Raw genomic sequence first — 25,024 nt, forward strand, 5'->3', positions numbered from 1 at the left:
CAAACCATGTGGGTATAATATTGACCTTGAACGAAGGAAGTGGAGGCTCCCATATCTGGATTAAGATGACCAGACACCATATAGAGAAGTCCTAGTTACGGCTAGACAAGAAAGTCCTAGTAAGTCAGTTGGAGGGGTAGGAAAATCCTGGTAGATCAGGGATCAAATGACATTAAGCGGATAGGCTTGAGGGGTTAGTTTTTCGTTTGATGGGAGGATTGTTGGGTTGCAATGGTTGCAAACAAAGTCTCACATTGAAAACACATAAAAAGAATCATGGACTTATAATGAAAAGATATCTCTATTGGTATAATGCCTTATGTGTAGAGCCCAAAAATGAAACTATGAAGGTTTAGACCTATAGTGGACAATATCATACAATTGTGGATATATCTAAATTCTTTTGGTCATAACATTAGGAAGTTCAAAAAATTTTAGATCTAATAAGTTTAATGAGTTGCAGGCTAAATGCTACAACTGTGATGAAGAAGGACATATCCAGGATAACTGCCCAAAAATGAAGGAGAATGACAAGAACAAAGCCAACACGAATGAAGCACAAGAACCTTAAGGTGACGTGAGACAAATTGTTGCCATCCAAATTAGATATTGAAGCCTACGCTGAACTTGCACTGATAGCAAGTCATCAAGAAGCCGAAGTTGAAGCAAACTCATCCGAAATGAGTATCGAAAACATCGATGAAGAGGGAGCTACTTCAAAAGACTGCAACAATGAAGGGGGAGAATCAACCTTCAACACAGACATGGTAAGTGAGGTATGTTTTTTTACCTCTTGATTAGTTATACTTAGGTATTAAATCAATGTCTCGATCCTTATACAAGTTAAGGTCTAAGTATGCTAAATTAAAAAAGGATATTGTTGAATTTTAAACTATTTTAGCTAAAACGTGCCCATTAGAAGAGTTTGATAGAATTAAAAACGAAAATACTAAATTAAAAGAATAAATAGAATTCTTAAAAAATTATGCATGCTCAAATTTTGTTACTTCACAAAATAATTTTCAAAATTATAAAAGAGAACAAAATTGGTACTTTAGATTTCACAAAAACCAAATCAGAAAAGTGACCAAATGTATATTCCATGAAAATATCTTGTTAATCTAGTAGGTAAAAATTTTGAAAGTCAGCCAGATTTTTAGGAGTATAAAACTATTTTTAAAAATAATTTTATCTATTTAATAAGTTTTCTACAGCCAAAATAAAAAATATTCTAGACTTGAAATTTTCATCATATCCTCAAATTATTATGCTTAAAATTTTAAAAAAAAAAATTAACACTTTAAAATAATTTTAAAATAATTTTTAGATAAATCTGATTTTTAATTTTTATAAATTCAGATATTTAAAAAATTATTCTTACAAAAATTTTTCAAACTAATCACTATTTCAGTAATCCTTAAAAAAAATTATAACTTTTTTCAATATATGCTCCTATTTTTTTTTTTATTGTAATTAAAGAGGGAGAAGTTTAAATTTAGGAGAAGTATAGGTTTTAGATTTTACAAATTTTCTTTACAAGTAATAATTACAAAATTTTTATAGTAAATTACAGTAATATGTTATCTTGCTTAGACAATTGACACGGAATTCTCTAATTTAGGACCTTTTCTCCTTCCGATTTATCCTGAGCACTAAGGATTAATTTTGTTTTCTTCCCTTTCCTCCCGGAGTTCCCTTACCTGGAAATCATAGTGGAAATGATGTGGATACATGCCTGTCTAATCCTCACAGTCAAGGTTCACCGTCAGGTACGTTTGCGCAGTTTAAAAGGACTAGTTTTGTATCTCTCTTCTCTACTTATGGCTCCACCACAACAGGAAAGCAATGAAATTGGGTCATCAAGCCAAATCATATAAAACAACACATTGCTTAGACATTGGACACTGAATTCTCTATTTTAGTACCTTTTGCCTTTAAGAGTATGTTTGATTGGAGATTATCCTTGATAATTTTAATTATTCATCTAAGATTATTAAAGAAAATTTTATTTGATTTAAATAATCAATGATTCTTGAATAATATTTCATACCCAATACATCAGTAAAAGGGGCATGTAACCCGGAATATAAAAACTTCGGAAAACTAAGGTTTTCTTTTTTTTCTGAGGTTAACGAAATTTTTTTACTCAAAATACTCTCGAATAAGAGAAAAATATAAATTAAAAAATAAAAAATATATTAAATAAAATAAAAAATAAAAAAATAAAAAAATAAAGAAAAATATTTTTTTTAAAAAATAAAAAATAGGAAAAAATTAAAAAATAATAAAAAGATAAAAAAACATAAAAAATAGAAAAAAGGTAAATTTTTTTTTAAAAAAAGTAAAAATAAAAAAAAACATAAAAATAAAAAATATATAAAAAAATAAAAAAAATAGAAAAAACATAAAAAATAAAAATAGAAAAAAATAAAAAAACGTAAAAATAGAAAAAATATAAAAATATAAAATGTAAAAAATTTAAAAACTTTAAAAAATAAAAAAATGGAAAAATGGAAAAACAAAAATAAATAAAAAATAAAAAACACATAAAAATAAAGAAAAATCTGAAAAAGTGAAAATAATAAAAAAAATAGAATTTAAAAGATATGTATGATTGATTTTGTAATTAAGGATAATATAGTAAATATTAAATTAGATTATTCATTAAAATCTTTAAACAAATAAATTTTTATTATATTACTAAATCAAACGTACCCTAAAAATTATCCCGAGCACTGAGGATTGATTTTGTTTTCTTTTATTTCATTTTCTCCCGGAGTTCCCTTACCTGAAAATCATAGTGGAAATGAAGTTGATAAATGTTTGTATAACCTTCAACCTCAAAGTGCAGCATTTGGTCCGCTTGACTGCTTGAGCAGTTTAAAAGGGTTGATATCTCAAAGTTTATTCCAATGGTTTTGTGACAACGGCAAAGAAATGGAATTGGGTCATCAAGTTGATCCATCCTAAAATCTCATATAATATTTTATGTTTCAACATCAGTACAATTTCGAGGGGATATTATAATATTATATGATGAACATATATGAAGTCAAATGATTGATGATCAAATATTTCTTTAGTTTTTTTTTTATTTTCAATATATTTTTCTCTAAAAAGTAAAATCTGAAAACAAAAAATATTACAAAAATTTTCACACAAGATATTCCCGTTAGTTTGAAAATTTTAGGTTTATTTATATCGCCCTTTGATAAAATGAGGAGTAAATTAATACCGGCTGACTTAAAAGGACGTATCACTTCCGAGTCACGACTCAGTTAGCGACGGTAACGTACGGCTGACTCGTGCGCCATCACTCAGCCGCTGCCTTCCGCGTGAATCCATGGCCAAGGACTTCTTCGTCCCGCAAGCGGTGTTCCCCTCGGATCCACCAGCCCGGCATTGCGCCGCCTCCGACCTTCAACTCGCCACGCCCCGCCATCCCCGCCCCCTCCGACCCTAACACCCCCTTCATGTCCTTCGACGTCGGCGTCTCGTCCCCCCTTCTCTGCTCCCGTCTTGGCGGCATCTGCCGCGGGCGGTGGATCCATCTCGGCCTCCGGCTATTTCGAAGACGAACCGCCCCTCTTCGAGGAGCTGGGCATCAACACCCGCCAAATCTGGCGCAAGACCGTCTCGATCCTGAATCCTATCCGTTTGAAGCCCGAGCTCCACGAGAATACCGATCTCTCAGGCCAGTTCGTCTTCCTCATGGCGTTCGACCTGTTCCAGCTTCTCGCGGGAAATTCCACTTTGGGGTGGGTAACCGTCGCCGCGGCCTTCCTCTACGTGGTCTTCAATATGCTCGAGGGGAGGAACGGAGGATCTCTACCGTTGTTTGAGCTTGGTTGGATACGGCATGTTGCCGATGGTGATCCTCTCGGCGTTGTCTCTCTTTGTGACCCATGATGGCCATGCGATCTTCATGATTGCGGCGGTGTTTGTGCTGTGGTCAACGAGGGTTTGCAGGGGGCTTCTTGTGGAGCTGGCGTTCGGAGGGGATGAGCACCGTGGTGTCATAGCCTACGCTTGCTGGCTGGTCTACATGCTTTTCTTGCTGCTCATTGTATTCTAATTGTTGGTGAATGGTAAGAATTCACAAATTCATTATTCTTACAGCATCTTATGTTTCTATTCTTGTTGTTATTTATATGTTAGTGTCTAATTCGATTGTAAAAACTTTTAACACTGTTTGTTATGGTTGATTATTTTGATATGATGATTATGAATTCGTATCGCAATGGATGAGACTGGAACTGGAATGTTAGCACATTATTTTACATCTCTAATGCTAGGAGGCGGAATACCTTACTGTCGATATCAAAATGCTCTCCTTTTTTTCCTCACAATAGGCAGTTTTTATTGCTTAGCCATGATGAAGTGAGAATGAAACATTCTGATTGCTTCTTCAGATTGTTCATTTATGATTGAGGAATTTCAGATTCTGATTGGTTCTTCAGATTGTTCATTTTTGAAAATTATTAATATAAAAGATGGAGGAATTTCTGTTTCACTTTTCTATCATGTTTTTCTGTGGTTGGGATAGTTTTCTTCATTGGAGATGAAGGAATTTCTTGTATACATCTTTGTGCAACTAATATGAATGGGATACTATAAGACAATCACCTTGATCTCATCATGATTTTCTTAGTTTGGAAGAAATTCCATTCTAGTTTCTGATAATGCATCTTTGGAAAAGTGCAAATGGAATTTCAGTTGTAAAGAGGAGGTTAGGCTGTTGCATGTACTGGGAGAAATGGCTTGCTTTTATCTTTCTTACTATCTTCTACTTTGAAATTGTATCTACCAAAATGGTAGCTCGACTATTGGGATCAATGTCAAGGATGTATTAAATAAAGTAGTGGCATAAAGTTGCTGCCTTGAAGTAGTCTGGCTAAGCGTATGCTTCTCATGGGTTGTTGTACTATTTCTCTACACTTTTCATCTGTTTATTGAATCAATTACATTTGAAGGCATGGGAAGTAGAAAGAGAAAAGAGAAATTCTAAATCTAAATCAGTTCACTAGTAATGCTATGATCGTACACAAAGCCAATGGTGTGACGAAATACTTACACCATCCTTAAATACTTGGGACATAAAACTTTCTGTTACTGTTGTTTCATTTGTTACATCTTTTTAAAGGATTTTTTTCCTTGAATTTACAAAAATTGGTGATTTGTTGATGAGAGAACAACTAATTGCAGATAAAAGCAGCTTCTTGTTCTGTCTATAAGGACACACAGTGGATATAGAGAAGGGGATGTATAAGTTTAAGTTTTTTTTCTTAGTCTGTGTGATAATCCATTATATGCGTAGGCCATTTGTTTGTGGGAGTTACTATTCCTGTTGTAGCTGATTAGCACCTATTTGTTTCCTCACGTCTCTTTTCCTCTTGTATCTCTTTCAAAGATAGTAAATATGATTTACATAACCATGTCATTACCTTTCCCTTTTCTTGTCTTTTTGTTGGCAAACTCACTTAGAATTATTAATTCCAGTCACATTATTGCTCCATTATGCTGTTCATAAGGCAATGTGTTAAATTCAAACTGAACAATGCATGTTGCACTTTTAATTAATGCTTATACCTTTGCTATTGTATTTCTCTACAACGTCTAAGAGAGTTCATATATATATATATATATATAGAGCATTTTATGCTGCCCACCCTAGTGTGCGCCCCGTGTGCGCACCTAAGGGTGTATGCCCACGTGGCAGGTGGCAATTAACCCTGCCACATGGGCAGGCACGCACGTGGGGCGTACACTGTTAGTATTAGCTTGTAGAGCCAATTATGAGATTATTGATAAGGGAACTTTTATATCATATTTTTTTAATAAAAAGGAAAGTTTATGGTTATTATATTACTTCAGATATGTGCCAGATGAATAAATATAATAATGTCCTAGGATAATAGGTCCTAATCTACAACATATCAATTGGTTGAATTGATAGTGGGAGGTTGTAGATATATATATAACACTACTCTTAACTATTCCTAGTCAAACATTAATATACAAGGTCAATATTAATGTATTGAGACTAGCATGTAAGTCAATTGATGACTTAATCTCACAAGTCATGGATATAAGATATCAAGTTGACACATGGGCATATATTAAAGAATACGTATTGAATTGACTCGCCGTGAGAATGTTTCATGGATCGTTATATGAGTGTCATAAATATTCTCATAGTTACTATTAGTATGATTAGTCTTTAGACCTGAAGTCATTACGATTCCCTACATAAAGAGTTGTGTGTAGTTTGGTATTGACAAACGTCACCTATAATAAGGTGGGCTATAAAGTCAACCACTGGTATACAATAAGTTATGCGGAGGGATGTGAGTGAGATCTATCTCTTCAATATGACGGAAGTGATATCTGTGGGCCCCTTGATTAAGTAGGACAACTAAAATGCATGACTATGCTCAAATAAGTCAATATGAGATATTGAGCTTATTTGGTTAAGTGAGTCTACTTAGAAATCAAGAAGCACAAAGATTGATAAAAGGATGACACAGTCTATGTCTCATGGATCAATTTAGATATCAAGGATAGAAAGATTGAATTATATAAAATAATAGACACAGAAAGGTTAGGTCGGATCTCGATATTCTCGTCACTTGGATAGCAATGATACATTGCTAGATGTCACTCATTACTTATATATCTATAATGTTGTTTTAGAGACATTGTCAATTTTACGAGAATCTATTGTGTTACACACATAGATAACATATTGATTTGGAGATAGGTTTATTTTAGTTTGACTAAAATACTATGGACCTTAAGATTAGCAGGTTAATCCAAATGAATCTGGATTACACTCAAATGAATTCGGATTAGACTCATTGGATTAATGCATTAGACTCATTGGCTTATTAGGTTAATGACTTATTGGATTAATAGTTAATTCAATATATTAACATTCAACCCACGAAAGAGGATTAATGTTCATTAATAGAGATTAATGGAGCATTCATGAAAAGGGAGACCAAAAGGCAATCATTGGACGAGGACAAAAGTCATTGGTAATGCATTTTTCGGGCATGATTTTTCTAGTCTTCTTCCTCTTCTTCTCTTGGTCGAACATCTTGCTATTGCTAGCACAATGAAGGTTGTTCTTTTTCGAAGGCTGAGTTCATACGACGAACGAAGGACGTGTTCGTGTGGATACTGAAGAGGCGCGACCATTCTGATCCCGCTAAGATCTACCGAATCAAAGTTGCTGCCGGGATTGTCCCGTCCACGCAATAAAGGTAACAACTCAATCAAACTTTGTATACTGTATTCGCATGGATCTCTAGAGGGATCGATTTTTTCATTGCAATATATATAGGATAGTGATATCCTGAGTGTTTGCCTGTAGCCCATGAGCATTGCTCATGGCCGACTCTCACGGTTGAGCGGCCAAAAATGAATTGCTTCCGGGCGCTTGTATATATATATATATATATATATATATATATATATATATAGAGAGAGAGAGAGAGAGAGAGAGAGAGAGAGAGAGAAGGGATCTGTTGTCACCTCCCCCTGTGCGATTGAGAAAGCCTACCCACATGGCAAGCGTCGGTCAATGCTTCCACATGAGTAGACTCTCTCAGTCGCGCAAGGAAGGTGGGCAGCAAATCAACTTCTTACAGGGTTGTTATCCTGTCTGACTCACCGTGTACGCATGTCGTGGCATCCAAAAGTGATCCAAGCGCCCCAAAGTGAACGAACTCGGGGCATCTAGATCACTTCTGGATGCCCTGACCACACAGTCGTGAATCATGATATATATATATATCATGATTCATAATTTGATCCATCTTTATTTATGCCAGTGTCATGATTCATAATTTGATCCCTGCAACTTTGTTTAGCAGATTGATGTATTAGATCTTCTGGTGCCATTTCTTTTGTTCTTGGATGAAGAAGCTGAAGTGACCCAACATCCTTTCTATCTGGTGCTCTTGTAGTCAAGTAAACTTTTCTTTAGAAAATTTTGGAGACGTATTATCCTGATGGTGAATCAATCTTTTAGTTGATAGATGATATTACAGAACTTTTAACTCGCTTTTGTTTTTTTTTTAATTAAATTTGGAGAAAGCATTGGGCCACTAAGTGGTTACATCTTTGTCTTATATTTTTAACTTCTTGCAGCTTTATTTCCATCAAAGTGAGTAGATGCTCATGTTATGTTTTGTTTTCTGCATTCATGTCTTCCATGGACCTGTGTGTGTGAAGTCAACTTTATAAAAGCTGGTTCGATTAGAAAGTCCTGAGATGAAAGGCACCTCCATAAAGTAGGATATAAAGAAAGATTACTTTTCTATCAAAACATATTTCGCCAAGAGTATGTATACCATTCTGTTATGTTTAAACAATGGCCCATTATTCAAGTAGAGAGCATCTCAAATATTGCTCGTGTTGCTTTAGCTCTTTGGATTTTTCTTATCTTAGATAGGGATAGAAGTAGAGTGGGAATCATATTTTTTTTAATGCTACATTAACTCTTTGAATGATAAACAGGTATTTGAATTCTTTTTTTTTTAATCTTGACTTGGAGGTTATGAGAATAATTTTCTTTTGGATTACAAATGATAGATTAAATCCCTATCAACATTGTTGTTATACTGATTTGTGCCCTACACATTAATAATAATTCTTCTGAATTTAATTCACTTACTATTACTTACTCATGCATACAATACTTAAACTGTCTAATAAGTAACTCCTGAAATCCAAATTAAAAATGATAATCAAGCGGATACTTCATTCAACAACAGGATGATCTGTGCCAATATTTGGTTAAATTATGTGCAAACTTATTACATGTTCATACCACATGCATTACACAACAATAAGCTACATGGTTTCTATAATACACATGCTTTCAATCATGCCCAACTTAATCATGAGCAACATTTAGATGACAACTTTATCTCATCAACAGAAGGTGACAAATCCTCGTTGCCAAGGCAGGGTAAGGCATCCTATTCATATATCTCCACCCCCAAAAGCAGCAAAGCATGGCATCATCCTCATTACCTGAAACAAGAATATTACTTAATTTCCATGATCAATCATCTCTATCTCTATAAATAATCCCACAGGTCACCAACAAGCATCGCGTTTGTCCATATATTAATTGACTTTTAATTCTATGTTGTTCGCAACACTTGATAAAGTATTCATCATTTAATTTGGCATGTGTTTCCGGTGCCGACGTCGCCGGTCGGCGTGGAACGAGTACAGGGTGTGCTTCTTCTTCCGACTCCGATTCAGGCCGGCATCAGTTGAGCCGCCGGAAGCGATCAAGAAGGAGTTCGATGAGTACGCCAATGATGGCGGGATGATGGGAGTCCACGAGCTGGCCGAGTTCCTGGCAAAAGTGCAAGGGGAGCCTGCCGGCACCTCCTTGGAGGCGGCGCAGGCCATCATCGATGGCGTCAGGGAAGTGAACCCCCTGAGGGTGTTCCAGAAGAAGAAAGACCTTTCACTGGATTCCTTCTACCGGTTTCTCTTCTCCGATGACAACGCCGCTCATCCTCCTCTTGGAGTACGCACACAGTTTGCTCTTCCTCCATACTAAGAAAAACTTCATCAAAAACTTCAACTTTGTTTGCTGCAGGTTTACCAAGATATGACTGCTCCACTAGCTCACTACTTCATCTTCACAGGCCACAACTCCTATTTAACAGGCAACCAACTCAGTAGCATTTGCAGTGATGAACCGATCATACAGGCATTGCAAAATGGAGTCAGAGTCATTGAGCTTGATCTATGGCCAAATAAAACACATACTGCTATTGACGTGGTTCATGGAGGGTACATGCTACTTGATCCACTCCTCTCAATATAAATAAAAATACAGTATTGTTTCCACATATATATTTATATTCATATATGGTATCATTAACTCTCTAGGACATTAACTCACCCAGTGGAACTCATCAAATGCCTGACCTCCATCAAGAAATTTGCCTTTAAAACATCTGAATATCCAGTGATCATCACTTTTGAAGACCATTTAGATGCAGGCCTTCAAGCTATAGTAGCTCAGGTAAATGAAGCTTATCCAAGTGTCGCATTTTAGTTTTTCCATCTCTGTGTATATGCTAGTTGACTTCGTGCTGTTTTCTATATGTTAGATGTTAATTGAGATTTTTGGAGACATGCTGTTTACTTCAGACTCCAAGTCTCTTCAAAAATTTCCTTCGCCAGAAGAACTGAAAATGAGAATCATAATCTCCACTAAACCACCGAAAGTGTACCTTGAATCATCATCCAAGGTCCCCAAGGAAGAAGAAGAAGAACAAAAGGGAGACCAAGTGAAGCCATGGAGTGGAGAACTTTCCGATCATGAAGACAAGCCCAGTGATGTCAGTAATCTGCCAAAAAAAACAACCTGTGATTTGATTGATTTATCTGATAAAGTTGTTCACTTACAGATTCAGAGACAAGTAACTGAACATGATGATGAAGAAGAAGATCAGATAGTAGCGCCTGAGTACAAGAATCTGATTGGAATCACAGCTAAGAAACTGAAGGGTGATTTAGGGGCTGCTCTCAAGATTGATCCTTTCAGTGTGAGTCGTCTCAGTTTAAGTGAACTAGCATTGGAGAAAGCCACTCTCTCCCATGCAACAGAACTTGTGAGGTACTAGTACAAAAACATTTTTGTTGCCTTACTATAATTTTGCTTTAAAACAAGACTGGAATAAAAAGGTTCTGCAAAGTGATCTTTCAGGTTTACTCAGACGAACTTGCTGCGGATATATCCGAAGGGCACCCGAGTTACTTCTTCCAACTACAAACCGTTGCTGGCTTGGACTCATGGTGCACAGATGGTTGCACTAAACATGCAGGTGCTGAACTATGTCATGGTTGAGTCTCACAAGATTTGAGGCCTAGTTGATTGCTGATCATATGTCTGATGTATCCAGGGGCATGGCAAAGAGCTGTGGCTGATGCAGGGCATGTTCAGAGCAAATGGAGGCTGTGGCTACGTGAAAAAACCAGATATGTTACTGAAGAATGATGATCCCAATAATGTCTTTGATCCTAGAGCTGCATTGGTAGTGAAGAAGATTCTGAAGGTGAAGTGCAACGCATCCATTTCTATCATATTACAAACATTCAGGTTCATAATATGTATCTGAAAAATCACAGGTGAGGGTGTACACCGGAGATGGCTGGCGATTTGATTTCGACAAGCATTACTTTGATTCTTACTCTCCTCCAGATTTTTATACAAGGGTAACGACGATGATGTTAGGAAATATAAATGTACGAATTAGTTTCTTTTTTTATAGGACTCTCGTGCTGGTGTAGGTTGGGATCGCTGGAGTGGGAGTTGATACTGCAAAAATGAAGGAAACGCATGCTATTGAGGATGACTGGACGCCTGTTTGGGACGAAGAGTTTGAGTTCCAGTTGAGGGTTCCCGAGCTTGCGCTGCTCCGCGTTGAGGTCTATGAGCATGACATGTCAGACCCCGATGACTTTGCAGGGCAAACTTGCTTGCCAGTGTGGGAACTGAGGACTGGAATCCGGTCAGTGAGGCTCTGTGACCATGAGGGGAAGACACTGCCGTCAGTGAAGCTGCTGATGCGCTTTGAGATAGTTGATGTGGTTTGAGACTGAAATTGATCACCGACTGAGCATATGAAGATGAACTAGTTCATTTATATTTGTTCACTAATTATCATCAAAACAACTTCTAAAAACATCTTTATTTTCCATGTTATAATTTATAACTACTGTAACATATATATATTTCAATTCTAATCAACGCTACTAATAGTAATATATTATAGTAATTATGAATTATATTTATAATATGTTGTTAAAAGTGACTTCAGGGGATTTGGATGCGACATCAGACGATTCTAGACTCATGACGCAAGAGGAGGTTGACAGAGATTTTTTGGAGCAATTGGTGACTCACGAACACATGATAGATATACATGAACGGCATGGAAGGTGCGGAGGCACCAGCTGATAGAGGATGTAGGGCATAGCATTGACAGTGATAATATACGAGGAATATGGACAAAGACGACGGTGTTTATTGATACCTCAACTTCAATACCTCGTATGAGGGATGAGTAAGTTGTAATTTTGCTTCGATTCTTGGGGCCGCTGATGTGACGGTTCCATATTTTTTTTTTCGTATGAGGGATGAGTAGGCAGCTAGCATGCGTCATAGAGAGAGGGTGAGATGATACACAAGTTAGCACATATATGCTACTATGATTCTCCTTCCATATCTAACCGTTTGTTAGACAAGATATAAGGGATTTTACGATTATTTTTTATAATTGTGCACATTTTGACAATATATATTTATCTTTTTATAAAAAAAAACATTATATTGTAGCAGTACAAATATGTAGTTGTAGAATTGATTCGAGGGGACGTGTGCGGGTAGAATCGATGTCATTCATTAAGGCAAAAATGATCTAAGAGTTCCTGAGTACACAAATGTTATATCCTTGCAAAAAGCTAGATGGTAACATGTCTAGTGATAATGCTGATTAGGTTGTTAAATTTTCTTATAGTAAATACATTATTGTCATTGGGCTGTAGGCACTTGTTTAGGAAATATAGTCCCTGCAAGAGCACCTTACTGCCTCCAATTGAGTTCCAGCTCCATGGCCATTTAAACACCAAAGTCATGGTTCAATTCATTAGAGTTAATTAAAGGGCAGTTCTACATTGTAAGAGGTTATTTCTGTATAACTAGTATTAGTCTCTTACGGCCAATGAAGGGGAGGTGAATTATCTTACACAAAATAAAGACAAGTATATATTTCTCAAACTATCAGACTTTAAATAATTACACATTTAAAGAAAATAATAGAATTAAGAATAGTATGAGACAAATAATTTTACTTGATTTATAATTAGAAGATTGCTACTCTAAAGAAAGTAAGCTCACTATGAAGATCTCTTTCTCGAATAAAATGTTAGAGGCAGAGAAGCCTCGTACATGAAAGTAAAGCTTGGAAATGAAAAGTAGAAAGAAATTCGAAGTACAAAGTGTATTGTTAGAAATGGAGATGACCAAGTCTCTATTTATAATCCACTGGTCCAACCTAAACATTTGCTGACTGGCATGACCCGGGCGCCCCGACCCTCTCCGAGCGCCCTAGCGTGGCAAAATTCTATCTCTACACAACGGCCAAGTGATAAAATTTTATCCATCTCCGAGTGCTCAGACCTACTCTGAGCACCCGAACTGTTGCTGATGTGGACCCAAAGTTGATTCGCAGGGTCTATGCACCTATTCAGACACTTTGGTGGTCCGAGCGCCCGGATCAGTTGGTTTTGGCTAACTGGTCCAACGCATTCTTCGGTCGCTTTGGCTAACACTTGTCTTGTAAGTTATTATTTAGTTTATTGGACTAACATGTTTTACAGAGCAAGAAGAGCACAAAATACCTCAGATGAATAGTACCCAAGGCGCCTTCCAGGAAATGGAAGGCGCCTTCAAGCATAAGAAGATGCCTTGGCACTGTTCATGGAAGGCGCTTTCAGTGCATGGAAGGCGCCTTCTGCAGGGTAAAGTTTAGAACTCGTCGACGATAAGGAGCAATAAACTCAAGATCAGATTTGCCATATTGGAGGCGCCTTCAAAGATTTGAAAGGCACCTTCCATGCTCAATAAAAGGAGTGCTCTCCCAATTCATCATATCCATCATTTATACAAGCTTCTGCGCTTCCAATTAGGCTTTCGACTACTCCAGCTTCCTACTGCTGCTTCAAAGAAGTTTGTCTGCCATTAAGTTGTGCTTCCAAGTCAACCGATCATCTTCGATAAATCGACAGCAACATACGAGCGCATCTAAATTGTTGGTAACTTTAATTGTGTTGGAAACTTTTCATATTACTGCTTTTAAAAGGAAGTGTAGGTTATTACACTGTCCTTATCTTGTATTTGATTATCTCTTCTAGTGGTTCCGGGAGAGACATTTAGTGGATTACCCATCAATAGATCCATGGGACCTGGGTCTTGGAGTAGGAGTCGCTGAAGGCTCTGAACTAAGTAAAACCGACCATGTCTGTTTTTATCTTTTTAATTGCTTTTAATTTTCATGTTTTTCCGCTACATTTACTTTGATCGCAAAGGGAAAGTAAATTTTTTCAAAATCACGTGATTTACCCTCTCTCATGTGCGACTCAATCCAATAGATAGTACTAGCTACATTAGTGCAACTTCCCTCATCTATAATCATACTACATACTTTATCTTTGATGTGGCAACGGGTATGAAATATGTTGTGTCATTGTTCTTCATTTTCTTCCTTCACTTGCATATTTAAAGCACGCCTAGTGACAAGGGTTTCACCTTCAATGAGATACTCTTCTACATCACTTTTCATCAATGGTAGTAAGACATTATCATTTTCGGACTCACTCTCAGTTTCAATATCACCATTTTCTTTCAAAAGCATAATTCTTTTGTTTGGACATTGTAAAGCAATATGTCCTCTTCCCAAACACTTAAAATATTTAATATCTCTATTTCTTGAAGATTAGATAGGTTCTTTACCATTGACCAATAGAGAATCAACATTTTTATTCTTCAAAAAATTGGTCTTAGTCTTTAATGTAAATGTATCATTTCTTTTGTTCTAACTAGATTTCCAAGTGGATGAATTAGAATTTTGCCCATGCTTGATTGAATCCTTCCTTTTCAATTGCCTTTCAACTTTCATGGACATATGCACCATATCTTCCAGCTCCACATAATGATGCAACTCCACTACATTTGTAATTTCTGAATTCAAATCTTGTAAAAATCTTGCCATGGTTGCTTCTCAGTCCTCCTCCACATTGGCTCGAATCATGGCAATCTCCATCTCCTTATGATATTCCTCCACAATCTTGGATCCTTGGGTTAGACTTTGTAGTCATTGATACAAATCTCGATAGTAATGTGATGGAACGAACTTCTTTCTCGTAATAGATTTCATCTCTTCCCAAGTGCTAACATGTCTCTCATTGTTTCTTCTCCTATTTAAAATAATTTGATCCTACCAAATAATAACATAATCAATAAACTCAACAATAGCAAGTTTTACCTTTTTCTCTTCAGAGTAGTGGTGACAATCAAACACTAATTCCATTTTCTTTTCCCACTCCAAATATACATCTGGATCACTTTTGACTTGAAATGAAGGAATTTTCATCTTGATATTTCTCAAGTGTCTATCGGCATAATCATTCATCATTCCTCTTCTATCACCAATTCTAGCATGCTACCACCAATTCTAGCATGACTAGATCTGCTACTAGAAGCTCTATCATCAATGTCTCAGAAATGTCATCATCATCTTCGTTGTTGTCATCACGGTTATATTGCCTTGAACTTCGTGTAGGAACTCTACCAGCTTGGCTATTTTGTAATCCATAAATTACAGTATCTTGTCTCTCTAATCTATTGAGGATTTGATTGAATTTGATTTCCATGCATTCCAAGTGTTGTCTCAAGGCACGTTGTTCAAGTATTTCTCTAGATCTTGCTTCCTCTCCACTTGTCGCCATTAGTGCAATCTGTTATCACTCAATCACTTGACTCACTAATGTTAGCTCTTTAGACAACTTAGAATTATGGAAATTCCCTATAAACGTTCGTTGACTAATTGAAAATTCCAAAGGTATTAGGATAAAAGATCAGGATTGATAGAAGAATGTAAATTGTAAAATTGAAAACTTAAATTAATGGATGAAAGGAAATTTGCCAGAATTGGAAAATGCAAGTATATTACGCAAGACTTTAAAAGAAATGTGGAATTGGAAAATATAAATATACTAGGTAAAACTTTAAAGGAAATGCGAAGTATACTAGGCAAGACTTTAAAGGAAATGAGGAATTGAAAAATGTAAGTATACTAGGCTAGACTTTAAAGGAAATACGGAATTGGAAACTGCAAGTATACTAGACAAAACTTTAAAGGAAATGTGGAATTGGAAAATGTAATTATAGAAATAACAATTCTCTACACCCATCTTTTTTTTTCTTGTTTCTTTTTTTCCCCAAATTTTGGCCCCTTTTTTTGTTGATTTTTTTTAAAATTTAGGCCTCCTCTTTTTTTAGCCAAAAATATTTTTTTTTATTTTGGCCTCTCGTTTTTTGCCCATTTTTTTTATAGCAACAAGACTACTAAAACTCACTATGATTAAGAGGATAACAATAACTAAATAATGTTGAACAAAATAGACAAAAATTCAAGAATAAAAGAAAAAGGATAACCAAATCGATTTAAAAAAACTCAAAGCTCTGATACCAAATGATGTAAACCCAATGAGAAAGATATCTCAAGAACCCACAATGAATTGAAGAAGAAAGAAAGAAAGAAAGGTCTAAATCAATAAGATTGATGAAAAGAACCTCCACCCAATGCTTAGGAAAACACGAACCTTAGTATATAAGATGGAAGACGCCACAACCTTGGGATGGAGGTTGATAAATCTTCGAACGCCACAAGGGAATGCCTTGATAAGTTCTAGTTCAATCAAGAACCAATAAGTGAGAGCCTCTCCATGCTTTAGATTGAAAATATATCAAAAGATATATGTGTGGTTGTCACCCCCTTTATTTATAGCTATAGGATGACAAAAAAACCTTAAAAGACCAAAAGAAAGTTCATTTAGTAAATGTCTATGTAGACTACTTAACCATTTTAAACTTATGACATTATTACAATCCAAATAAAAGTAGAAATTGAGTCTAAATTGAGCCTACATATCCCTACTACATAGACATGAGACTTAAGTGCTAATTAAGCTCATCTAAGGCTTGAATTAGGTTGACTAAGTCAGATGAGTTGCTCTTGGTCAAATCTTCTTCAATAGTAGTTTTGGCCTTCACATATTCAATTAGCACATTAAGTACTTCATCTTTTTAGCCTTAACCCTTGTAATTGGATTTCCATTGATGCATAATGGATCATCATTAATATCTAGAGTAGGTTGAGCATGATCCATATCGTTAGCTTGTTGGGCAATTTGTTGTTCTCTTTCTTTAACTCCATCACTCTCCTTAGGCAAAGTGACCTTAGAGTATGATTTCGTAGGGCTATTCACTTTGTTAACCCTATTTCTATCGTTATATTTAAATCCAAAATTATGCATGAATAGATAACCTACATTGTTATCTCTAGCATGCATATCCCTAAAACTTGAATTAATATTAGAATTAAAGATCAAGTTAAGGATTATCTTTCTACCTACCATTAGAGCCCCCTTGACATAAGCATCCACATGATTTCATTTTCCTCCATTGCTTCAATCACTCCATCTTCATGATCGCTCCCTTCCTTCCTTGGGCACTTCGTATGGTAATGCCCCCTTTCACCACACATGAAGAAAATGGTGAGTCACTTCTTTTTCTTGGAAACATCCTTCATATAATCCATATTAGATTCTAAATAAACTTTAGTGGGTTTAGGATTTACCTCTTTTACCTTCTTGAGCGAAGGACACCTACTCTTGTAGTGTCCCATTTTTTCATACTCAAAGCACGTGATGTGGTTCTTCCCACTCTTCCCGATAATTGAGGTTAAGGGTTGAACTTCCAAGACTTCTTCCTCATTTATCTTGGATTTTTCTTCCTCACTTGAAGATGTGGATGGTTCTACTTCTTCCCCCCTTCGGATGTTGAACTTGTCTCCACATCCGATTGGTCCTGTAACGACCCACCTTCTACTAACTAGGCTATGAGGCCGATCGTTACATTATGTTGTACTAACTCATGTGCGGAAAGCTGATCTGATGAAAATTTTACTGAACTAATGAATATGTTTCTGTTAATCGCTATACTATCTGAACTTAATGTTTAAACTACCCCTTGAATTGTTGTGGCTATGCTAGAAAGGATGTTCTAGGTCTTTGGGTGTTTTCAGCTAGTACTAGGCCTCTGATCGATCGACGGATCGATCCAGCGTGCTACTGTGCACGGAGGCTAATTTGGATCGATCGACTGATCGATCCCGGTTGGGCAATCGATCCAGTGATCGATTCAGGACCCTACTGTACGCGAGAACTAACGTCTGGATCGATCGGCTGATCGATCCAATATGTCCAATCGATCCAGTGATCGATTCGGCGACACGCTGTACGCGGATTCAACTCGGATCGATCGGCTGATCGATCCACAAACCTTCTGTTCGCAACGAAACTCGGCTGGATCGATCGACTGATCGATCCAGACGCATTCTGTTCGTGGGATAAGCTGCCCAATCGATCAGTTGATCGGTCGAGAAGCCTCCAATCGATCGGCTGATCGATCGGGGTTTCTGATTTCATATCAGAACCTGATTTCAGCCCTGGTTCGAGCAGAAATCTCATATACCAACTCTAAACTAACTAAAATGCATTCTAACAACAATTAACTAGCATTCTAAACATGGCATGATGCATATTTCACTAGTTCATGACTTTTAAGCAAACTGAAATACGAAACTAAAAGCAACAAGGTTCTAATAGTTAGACTTGCTAAATCCCTAAGATCTTCATTCCAAACTCCTTTTTCACACACACATCTTCGTTGTATTGTCATCCAGCCTCCGCTAGTCCATCTTTCCTTTACCTTTATCTGCAGTATAAGGAAAAGAGTATCTGTAAGCTTGAGAGCTTAGTAAGAAACCATCTACCTCACTAAAACATGCATACGATGCAATTTATGTTTTTAAATCATGCTATTTGAAATATATATACTGAACATGTAAAAGCATAGCATGGCATACAAACAAACTAGTCATGGCAACAAGCGCTAACATATGTTATCATATGGTATCAATAGAAAACTAAACTGATACAAACAAACTGTACTGAGCTAATTCTAAACTAATGCTAAAGTTGTACTGAATTCACATAACTATTTGTGAAGTTTTGAAAACTATTTCATAAATAGATTAAAATAATAATCATGTTGCTGATGGGCCCGACATCTGTACGTGCTATGCGCGCATCCCTAACTAGACCCGGGTTTGCAAGTCCCGAATTTAGTAAGGTTACTAGGTTATATGAACCTAGGGACGACTGTGGGAGCTCAACCCAATGAATATCTAATCTAGTACAGTGTCACTGCTAAAATAAAATACTGATTATAGCTGAGTTCTTCTTATATTACTATTTCTAGGTTATCTGAACCTAGAGCTAGGTTATCTGAACCTAGAGGCGACTGTGGGAGCCCACCCATTGGACCGTAGTCCCATGTAAGATGTACTAAAGTTAAACATACTGAATGAATGCTTCTATCGCATTTAGCTAAGCTAGTAAAATGCTTAAGTTGCATTTTAACCGTGCTAATAATTTAATCGAACACTTGGTATGCGCTAATTCGCATCCTTTGTGCCGAAAATCTACATACTACTAAACTGAAGCATAAAATTCACACGGAAGCTACTTATACTGCAGGTGAGGGGTTTCTTACATCCTGCGCTAGATTTCCTTACGATCTGATCGCTAGATTTCCGGTGGAGACGATCTTCTTGACGATTTTCTCGCGTCACGCGTTCTTCTTGCGGAGAGAAACGTCCTCATGTTGGAGTCATCGCCGGAAGGTGCTCCTGGAACCCTTGAGACGGAACCCTAGCCCTTGGGGCTTGGTGCGCCAAGAGAAGAAGAGGAGAAGGGGTCGGCGTGTAAGGGTTTTTGAGGGAGAGGAGAGTTACGTTAAAAATAACTCTTCACTTAATTCTTCCCTATTTATATTAAGTGGGTAATTCAGCCCAACTCAAATATAAATATAATTGTTCCCCTTTCCTTTCAGCACGGCCCTGCTGGGTTCACTTGGTTACTAGAGTTCACTTTAAGTCATAGAACCCAATAGGTCTCGGGTTCAATTCCCGCTTAAGCTGTTTTACGATTCTATTTATTTTTGCTACTTCTGCTATTCTAAAAATTCTGTAAAAATATCCTAAAATTCCAGAAAAATCATAGAATATTTCTAAAATAATTTCGAGAATTTTCGGGCATTACAATCCCCCATACCTTATAAAAAGTTCCTCCTCGAAGTTAGAATAACTCTGGGTACTTCTGTCTCATACTAGCTTCTGTCTCCCAGGTTGCCTCTTCTTCTGTGTGATTTCGCCAAATGACTTTTACTAATGGTACTTTCTTGTTCCGTAATTTCTTAACTGCTCGGTCTATTATCTGAATAGGCCGACTGTCATAGCTGAGGTCTTCGCAGACTGGTACCGACTGGGGCTCAATCACCTGGGTGGCATCTGAGATATGCTTCTTCAGCATAGAGACATGAAATACTTTATGGATGGCTGACATCTTCTGTGGTAGCTCTAGCTCATATTCTACTTTGCCAACTCTTCTAGTGATAAGGTATGGTCCCACATATCTGGGACTTAACTTGCCCTTTTTCCCAAAACGCATTACTCCCTTCATGGGTCTGCGCCGTGTATCAGCATAGCTTTTCTGGCGGCTCTGAGCTGTCTCTATCCTTTGGCGGATCTGCTGTATAGTTGCTGTGGTATCTGCTACTAGATCTGTCTGAAGTTCTAGTTCTTTCTGTTCACCACTCTCATACCAGCAGATTGGAGATCTACACCTCCGCCTGTAGAGAGCCTCATAAGGTGTCATGCCGATAGTGGCCTGATAGCTGTTGTTGTATGCAAAGTCTGCTAAACTCAGATATTTGCACCAACTTCCTTTGAAGTCTAGGGTACATGCTCGGAGCATGTCTTCGAGTATCTGATTTACTCGCTCCGTCTGACCATCTGTCTGAGGATGGAAAGCTGTGCTGAACTTTAACTTAGTGCCCAATGCTGTCTGTACACACTCCCAAAAGTGAGAGGTGAACCTACTATCTCTATCTGATATAATGGTCCGTGGGACTCCATGTAGTCTGACGATCTCCTTGAGATATAACTGAGCTAGCTGTTCCATGGAGTAGGATATCCTGATAGCTAAGAAGTTAGCTGATTTAGTTAACCTGTCAACTATTACCCATATGGCATCGAAACCATTCGTGGTTCTGGGTAAGCCCACTATGAAATCCATGGAAATATCTTCCCACTTCCATTCTGGAATCTGAATAGGCTGCAGAACTCCTCCTGGTCTCTGATGTTCCGCCTTGACCCTCTGACAGGTCAGACAGGTGCTAACATATCTAGCGATGTCTCTTTTCATCCCAGGCCATCAAAAACGTTTCTTCAAGTCCTGGTACATCTTGGTGGAACCTGGATGCATCGCATAGGGAGTCCTGTGAGCCTCGTCTAAAATCTTCCTCTTTAGTTCCTCCTGATCTGGAACACAGAGTCTGTCATCGAAGTATAACACTCCACTATCGAACACTCTGAATTCTCTACTTTCTGATTCTGCTAACCCTTGCTTAGTTTTCTGAATTTCAGGATCCTGTTCCTGAGCTGTCTGGATGTCACCAAGCAGGGTAGATGCTAATGTCATAGTAGAGAGCTGCCCCACTATAAGTTCGAGACCGAAATTTGTGATCTCCTTCTGTAGGGGTGGTGACATGGCTGCTAGGGATAGTAAGGTAGCATCAGACTTTCTGCTAAGTGCGTCTGCTACCTTATTAGCTTTTCCTGGGTGGTAGAGGATATCTATGTCATAATCTTTGACCAGCTCTAGCCATCTACGCTGTCGCATATTCAGATCCTTCTGAGTGAAGAAGTACTTCAGACTCTGATGATCTGTATACACTCTGCACTGAGCTCCATACAAGTAATGTCTCCAAATTTTGAGAGCGAACACTACTGCTGCAAGCTCAAGGTCATGAGTAGGGTAATTCTTCTCATATTCCTTGAGTTGTCTGGAGGCATAGGCGATCACCTTACCTTCTTGCATCAGTACTGCTCCTAGTCCCAATTTAGAGGCGTCACTGTAAATGTCAAAGCTATCTGTGTTGGATGGTAGAGTCAAAATGGGAGCACTGATCAATCTCCTCTTTAACTCGCTGAAGATGTTTTCAGGGTCCTCTATCCACTGAAATTTTCTGTTCTTTCTGGTAAGAGCTGTCAGTGGGGAGGCTATTCTGGAGAAGTCCTCTACAAACTTTCTGTAATAACCTGCTAGTCCCAAAAAGCTCCTGATCTCATTGGCGTTCTTGGGTCTTTTCCAGTTACTCACAGCTTCTATTTTACTGGGGTCTACCATGATACCATCCTTTGAGATGATGTGACCCAGGAAGGACACCTGATCTAACCAAAATTCACATTTTGTGAACTTGGCGTATAGCTGGTCCTACTGCAGGGTCTGCAATACTATTCTCAGGTGCTCTGCGTGTTCTCCTGAGTTCCTGAATAGATAAGAATGTCATCGATAAACACAATAACAAATCTATCTAGGTAGTCCCTGAATACCCGGTTCATGAGGTCCATGAAAGTAGTTGGAGCATTTGTCACACCAAAGGGCATGACTACGAACTCGTAGTGTCCGTATCTAGTCCTGAATGTTGTCTTGGGTATATCCCCTTCCTTAACTTTCACCTGATGATAACCTGATCTGAGGTCTATCTTAAAGAACACTACTGCTCCCTTTAGCTGATCGAACAGGTCATCTATTCTGGGAAGAGGATACCTGTTCTTGATGGTGACTTGGTTCAGTGCCCGGTAGTCTATGCACAGGCGCATGCTCCCGTCCTTCTTCTTCACGAACAATACAGGCGCTCCCCATGGTGAGTGACTAGGGCGTATCAAACCTTTGTCAAGCAGCTCCTGTAATTGCTCCTGAAGTTCCTTCAGTTCTGCTGGAACCATGCGATAAGGTGCTTTGGAGATAGGATTTGTACCGGGAATGAGTTCTATCTCAAATTCGATCTCCCTGTCTAGTGCTAGGCCTGGTAACTCTTCAGGGAAGATTGCTGGGTAGTCACATACGACTCGGACCTCTGCTAGCTGTTGGTCCTTGTCCTGACTGGCATTGACTACATGCGCTAAAAATCCCGTACATCCTGAATCTAACAATTTCTGTGCCTTTAGAGCTGAGAGAAATTTCTTCACTTTTCTCTTTGATTCTCCGCTATACTCAAATTGTACTCCTGCTTCAAGTTGGAATATGACTTTCTGTTTACGGCACTCGATAGAGGCACTGTATCTGATTAGAAAGTCCATTCCAAATATGACATCATAATCAGTCATATCTAGCACTATCAGATCACAAAAGAGCTCTCTGTCTGCTATAATGACTAGCACTGCTCTGAGCCAGTGCGTGGATGCCATAATTTCTCCTGAAGGTAGTGTTGTCAAAAACTGACCACGGAGTACCTCTGGAGGTATTGCTAACTTTTCAGAAAATGCCCTGGATATATAAGAATGAGTTGCCCCAGTATCGAATAAGACAGTTGCACTTTGCTGTAAAATATTAATCTGACCTGTAACAATTGTCGAGGCATTCGCTACGTCCTCTCTGGTTAAGGAGTAGATCCTTGCATTCGTCATAGCGGGAGGGGCTTCTAGTCTGCCCTGGCTAATATGTGGACTATCTAAAATGGCCTGCATCTGATGTAGTTGTTGTTGGTGCGGTTAGCACTAACGATTTAACCCAGGTTTTGATGAATGACAAATAGGTTAAGTTAGTTTTGTTGTTGTCTGACACTTTGATCGAGTGTGCAGGAGAAGTCCAGCTAGGTCGACGGGCTGACCGGATAGCTGGCGAGAAGTCCAAGCGGGTCGACGGGCTGACTGGACGCTTGGCGAGAAGTCTAGCTAGGTCGACGGGCTGACCGGATAGCTGGCGAGAAGTCCAAGCGGGTCGACGGGCTGACCGGACGCTTGGCGAGAAGTCCAGACGGGTAGACGGGCTGACCGGACGTCTGGCAGGTAAGTAAGGTAAGTCACTGGAGGGGAGTGACTGCGAGGACGCGTTCCCGGGAAGGGAACATTAGGCGTCGATCCGGCTTAGATCCATTTCGGATGTCTAAGTCGAGATCGTGACTAGATTCCGGTCTCGGAAAGACGGAATCTAAGTCATACTCTTGGCTATTACTTTGTTGAACTTTAATTGTGCTAACAATATGTTTTACAGGATATATATTTGCCTCCGGACTAACGTTTGTCGTGCAGGACGGATTCTGCGGGAAAACAGGGTCCGGGCGCCCGGAAGGAATCCAGGCGCCCGGAGGTCCGGGCGCCCGGGAGGTAAACTTTATCCTGATTGCGCATCGCCACGTGGAGCATCTCGGTTTGAGCAGCTACGTCACATTCCAGGCGCCCGGAAGGGATCCAGACGCCCGGAACAGCATATAAAAGAAGCCCCAGACAGGAGCTTCAGAATCAATCAAGCTGAGAACTCTTCTACTGCTGGTCTTGCTGCTCGACGCTCAGTGCGACGCTAACAAAGCTCCGACACTACGCTCCGTTCTTTTCCCTTTTTGTCGGTATTTATTTTTTAGTTTCATTAGCATTCCCTGTACGGTTCTTTTGTAATCATTATTCCGAATTGCTAGTGATTGCCCAACGAAAGTGGTCAAGGACCACGGGCCTTCGAGTAGGAGTCGTCATAGGCTCCGAACGAAGTAAAACCATTGTGTCTATTTTATTTTTTCGCTGCGTTTAAACTCTTGTTTTTCGAATCGATATTCACCCCCCCTCTATCGAATCTAACGGTCCTACAGTTGTGCTGGCTGGCCTCCATACTGTATCGGCTGTGGTTGAGGAAGACTTGTCTTGTTCGGGCATTGCTTAGCCATATTCCCTTCCCGTCCACATTCAAAGCATCCTCGTGTGCCCTTGCGACAAACTCCTGGGTGAAATTTCCCACAAGTAGCACATTTGGGATAACTAGGCTGTTTGCTGGCTGGTCCTCCCTTTGGGTAACTCCCTGGTTTGTGCTTGTTGCCGGAGTTTCCTTTCTAGTTAGAGTTGTAGCCTTGTTGTTTCTGAGTACCTGATCCTCCTTGCCCTTTGGACTCTGAGAAGACTTGCTTCTGCTGCTTGATATTATTCCGGTAGTGCTCGGTGGTCAGAGCACTATTGACTAGTTCTTCAGTGGTTTGCGGCCTATGAACGCCGCCAGTCACGTTCATTGCTATTTCCGGCCTCAGCAT

The 25,024-nt window shown here is 38.6% G+C and overlaps 2 protein-coding genes across 6 annotated transcripts; both read left to right on the forward strand.

The window, feature by feature from the left end:
• The first annotated feature begins 699 nt into the window (after positions 1–699).
• Positions 700–3,909, forward strand: LOC122013924 (protein YIPF5-like). The gene is made up of 2 exons (XM_042570138.1): positions 700–767; positions 3,396–3,909. The coding sequence occupies exons 1-2, from the start codon at positions 700–702 to the stop codon at positions 3,907–3,909; spliced, it is 582 nt and encodes a 193-aa protein (XP_042426072.1).
• A 40-nt stretch (positions 3,910–3,949) lies between these two features.
• Positions 3,950–11,803, forward strand: LOC122014850 (phosphoinositide phospholipase C 2-like). 5 transcript variants are annotated; one of them, XM_042571311.1, is made up of 10 exons: positions 3,950–4,088; positions 7,141–7,265; positions 7,878–9,553; positions 9,626–9,822; positions 9,922–10,057; positions 10,146–10,654; positions 10,745–10,862; positions 10,941–11,093; positions 11,167–11,253; positions 11,329–11,803. In XM_042571311.1, the coding sequence occupies exons 3-10, from the start codon at positions 9,203–9,205 to the stop codon at positions 11,632–11,634; spliced, it is 1,857 nt and encodes a 618-aa protein (XP_042427245.1). In that variant the 5' UTR covers positions 3,950–4,088; positions 7,141–7,265; positions 7,878–9,202; the 3' UTR covers positions 11,635–11,803. The 5 variants fall into 5 exon arrangements, with proteins under 5 accessions (XP_042427245.1, XP_042427248.1, XP_042427247.1 ...); XM_042571314.1 differs by lacking the exon at positions 7,141–7,265 and having other exon boundaries at positions 3,951–4,088; positions 9,250–9,553; positions 10,146–10,376; positions 10,446–10,654; XM_042571313.1 differs by lacking the exon at positions 7,141–7,265 and having other exon boundaries at positions 3,951–4,088; positions 9,250–9,553.
• Positions 11,804–25,024: the final 13,221 nt, after the last annotated feature.

This window comes from Zingiber officinale, chromosome 8B, assembly GCF_018446385.1.
Source record: "Zingiber officinale cultivar Zhangliang chromosome 8B, Zo_v1.1, whole genome shotgun sequence".
In the NCBI taxonomy this organism is placed as follows: Eukaryota; Viridiplantae; Streptophyta; class Magnoliopsida; order Zingiberales; family Zingiberaceae; genus Zingiber; species Zingiber officinale.

Bases quoted from the DNA above. Each gene is read 5' to 3' on its own strand.
- LOC122013924 (XM_042570138.1), top strand. From the start codon at position 700: ATGAAGAGGGAGCTACTTCAAAAGACTGCAACAATGAAGGGGGAGAAT. The intron at 768-3,395 runs GTAAGTGAGGTA...CGGATCCACCAG, and splicing joins CAACCTTCAACACAGACATG to CCCGGCATTGCGCCGCCTCC.
- LOC122014850 (XM_042571311.1), top strand. From the start codon at position 9,203: ATGTGTTTCCGGTGCCGACGTCGCCGGTCGGCGTGGAACGAGTACAGG. The intron at 10,863-10,940 runs GTGCTGAACTAT...TGATGTATCCAG, and splicing joins TGGTTGCACTAAACATGCAG to GGGCATGGCAAAGAGCTGTG. The intron at 11,254-11,328 runs GTAACGACGATG...GTGCTGGTGTAG, and splicing joins CTCCAGATTTTTATACAAGG to GTTGGGATCGCTGGAGTGGG.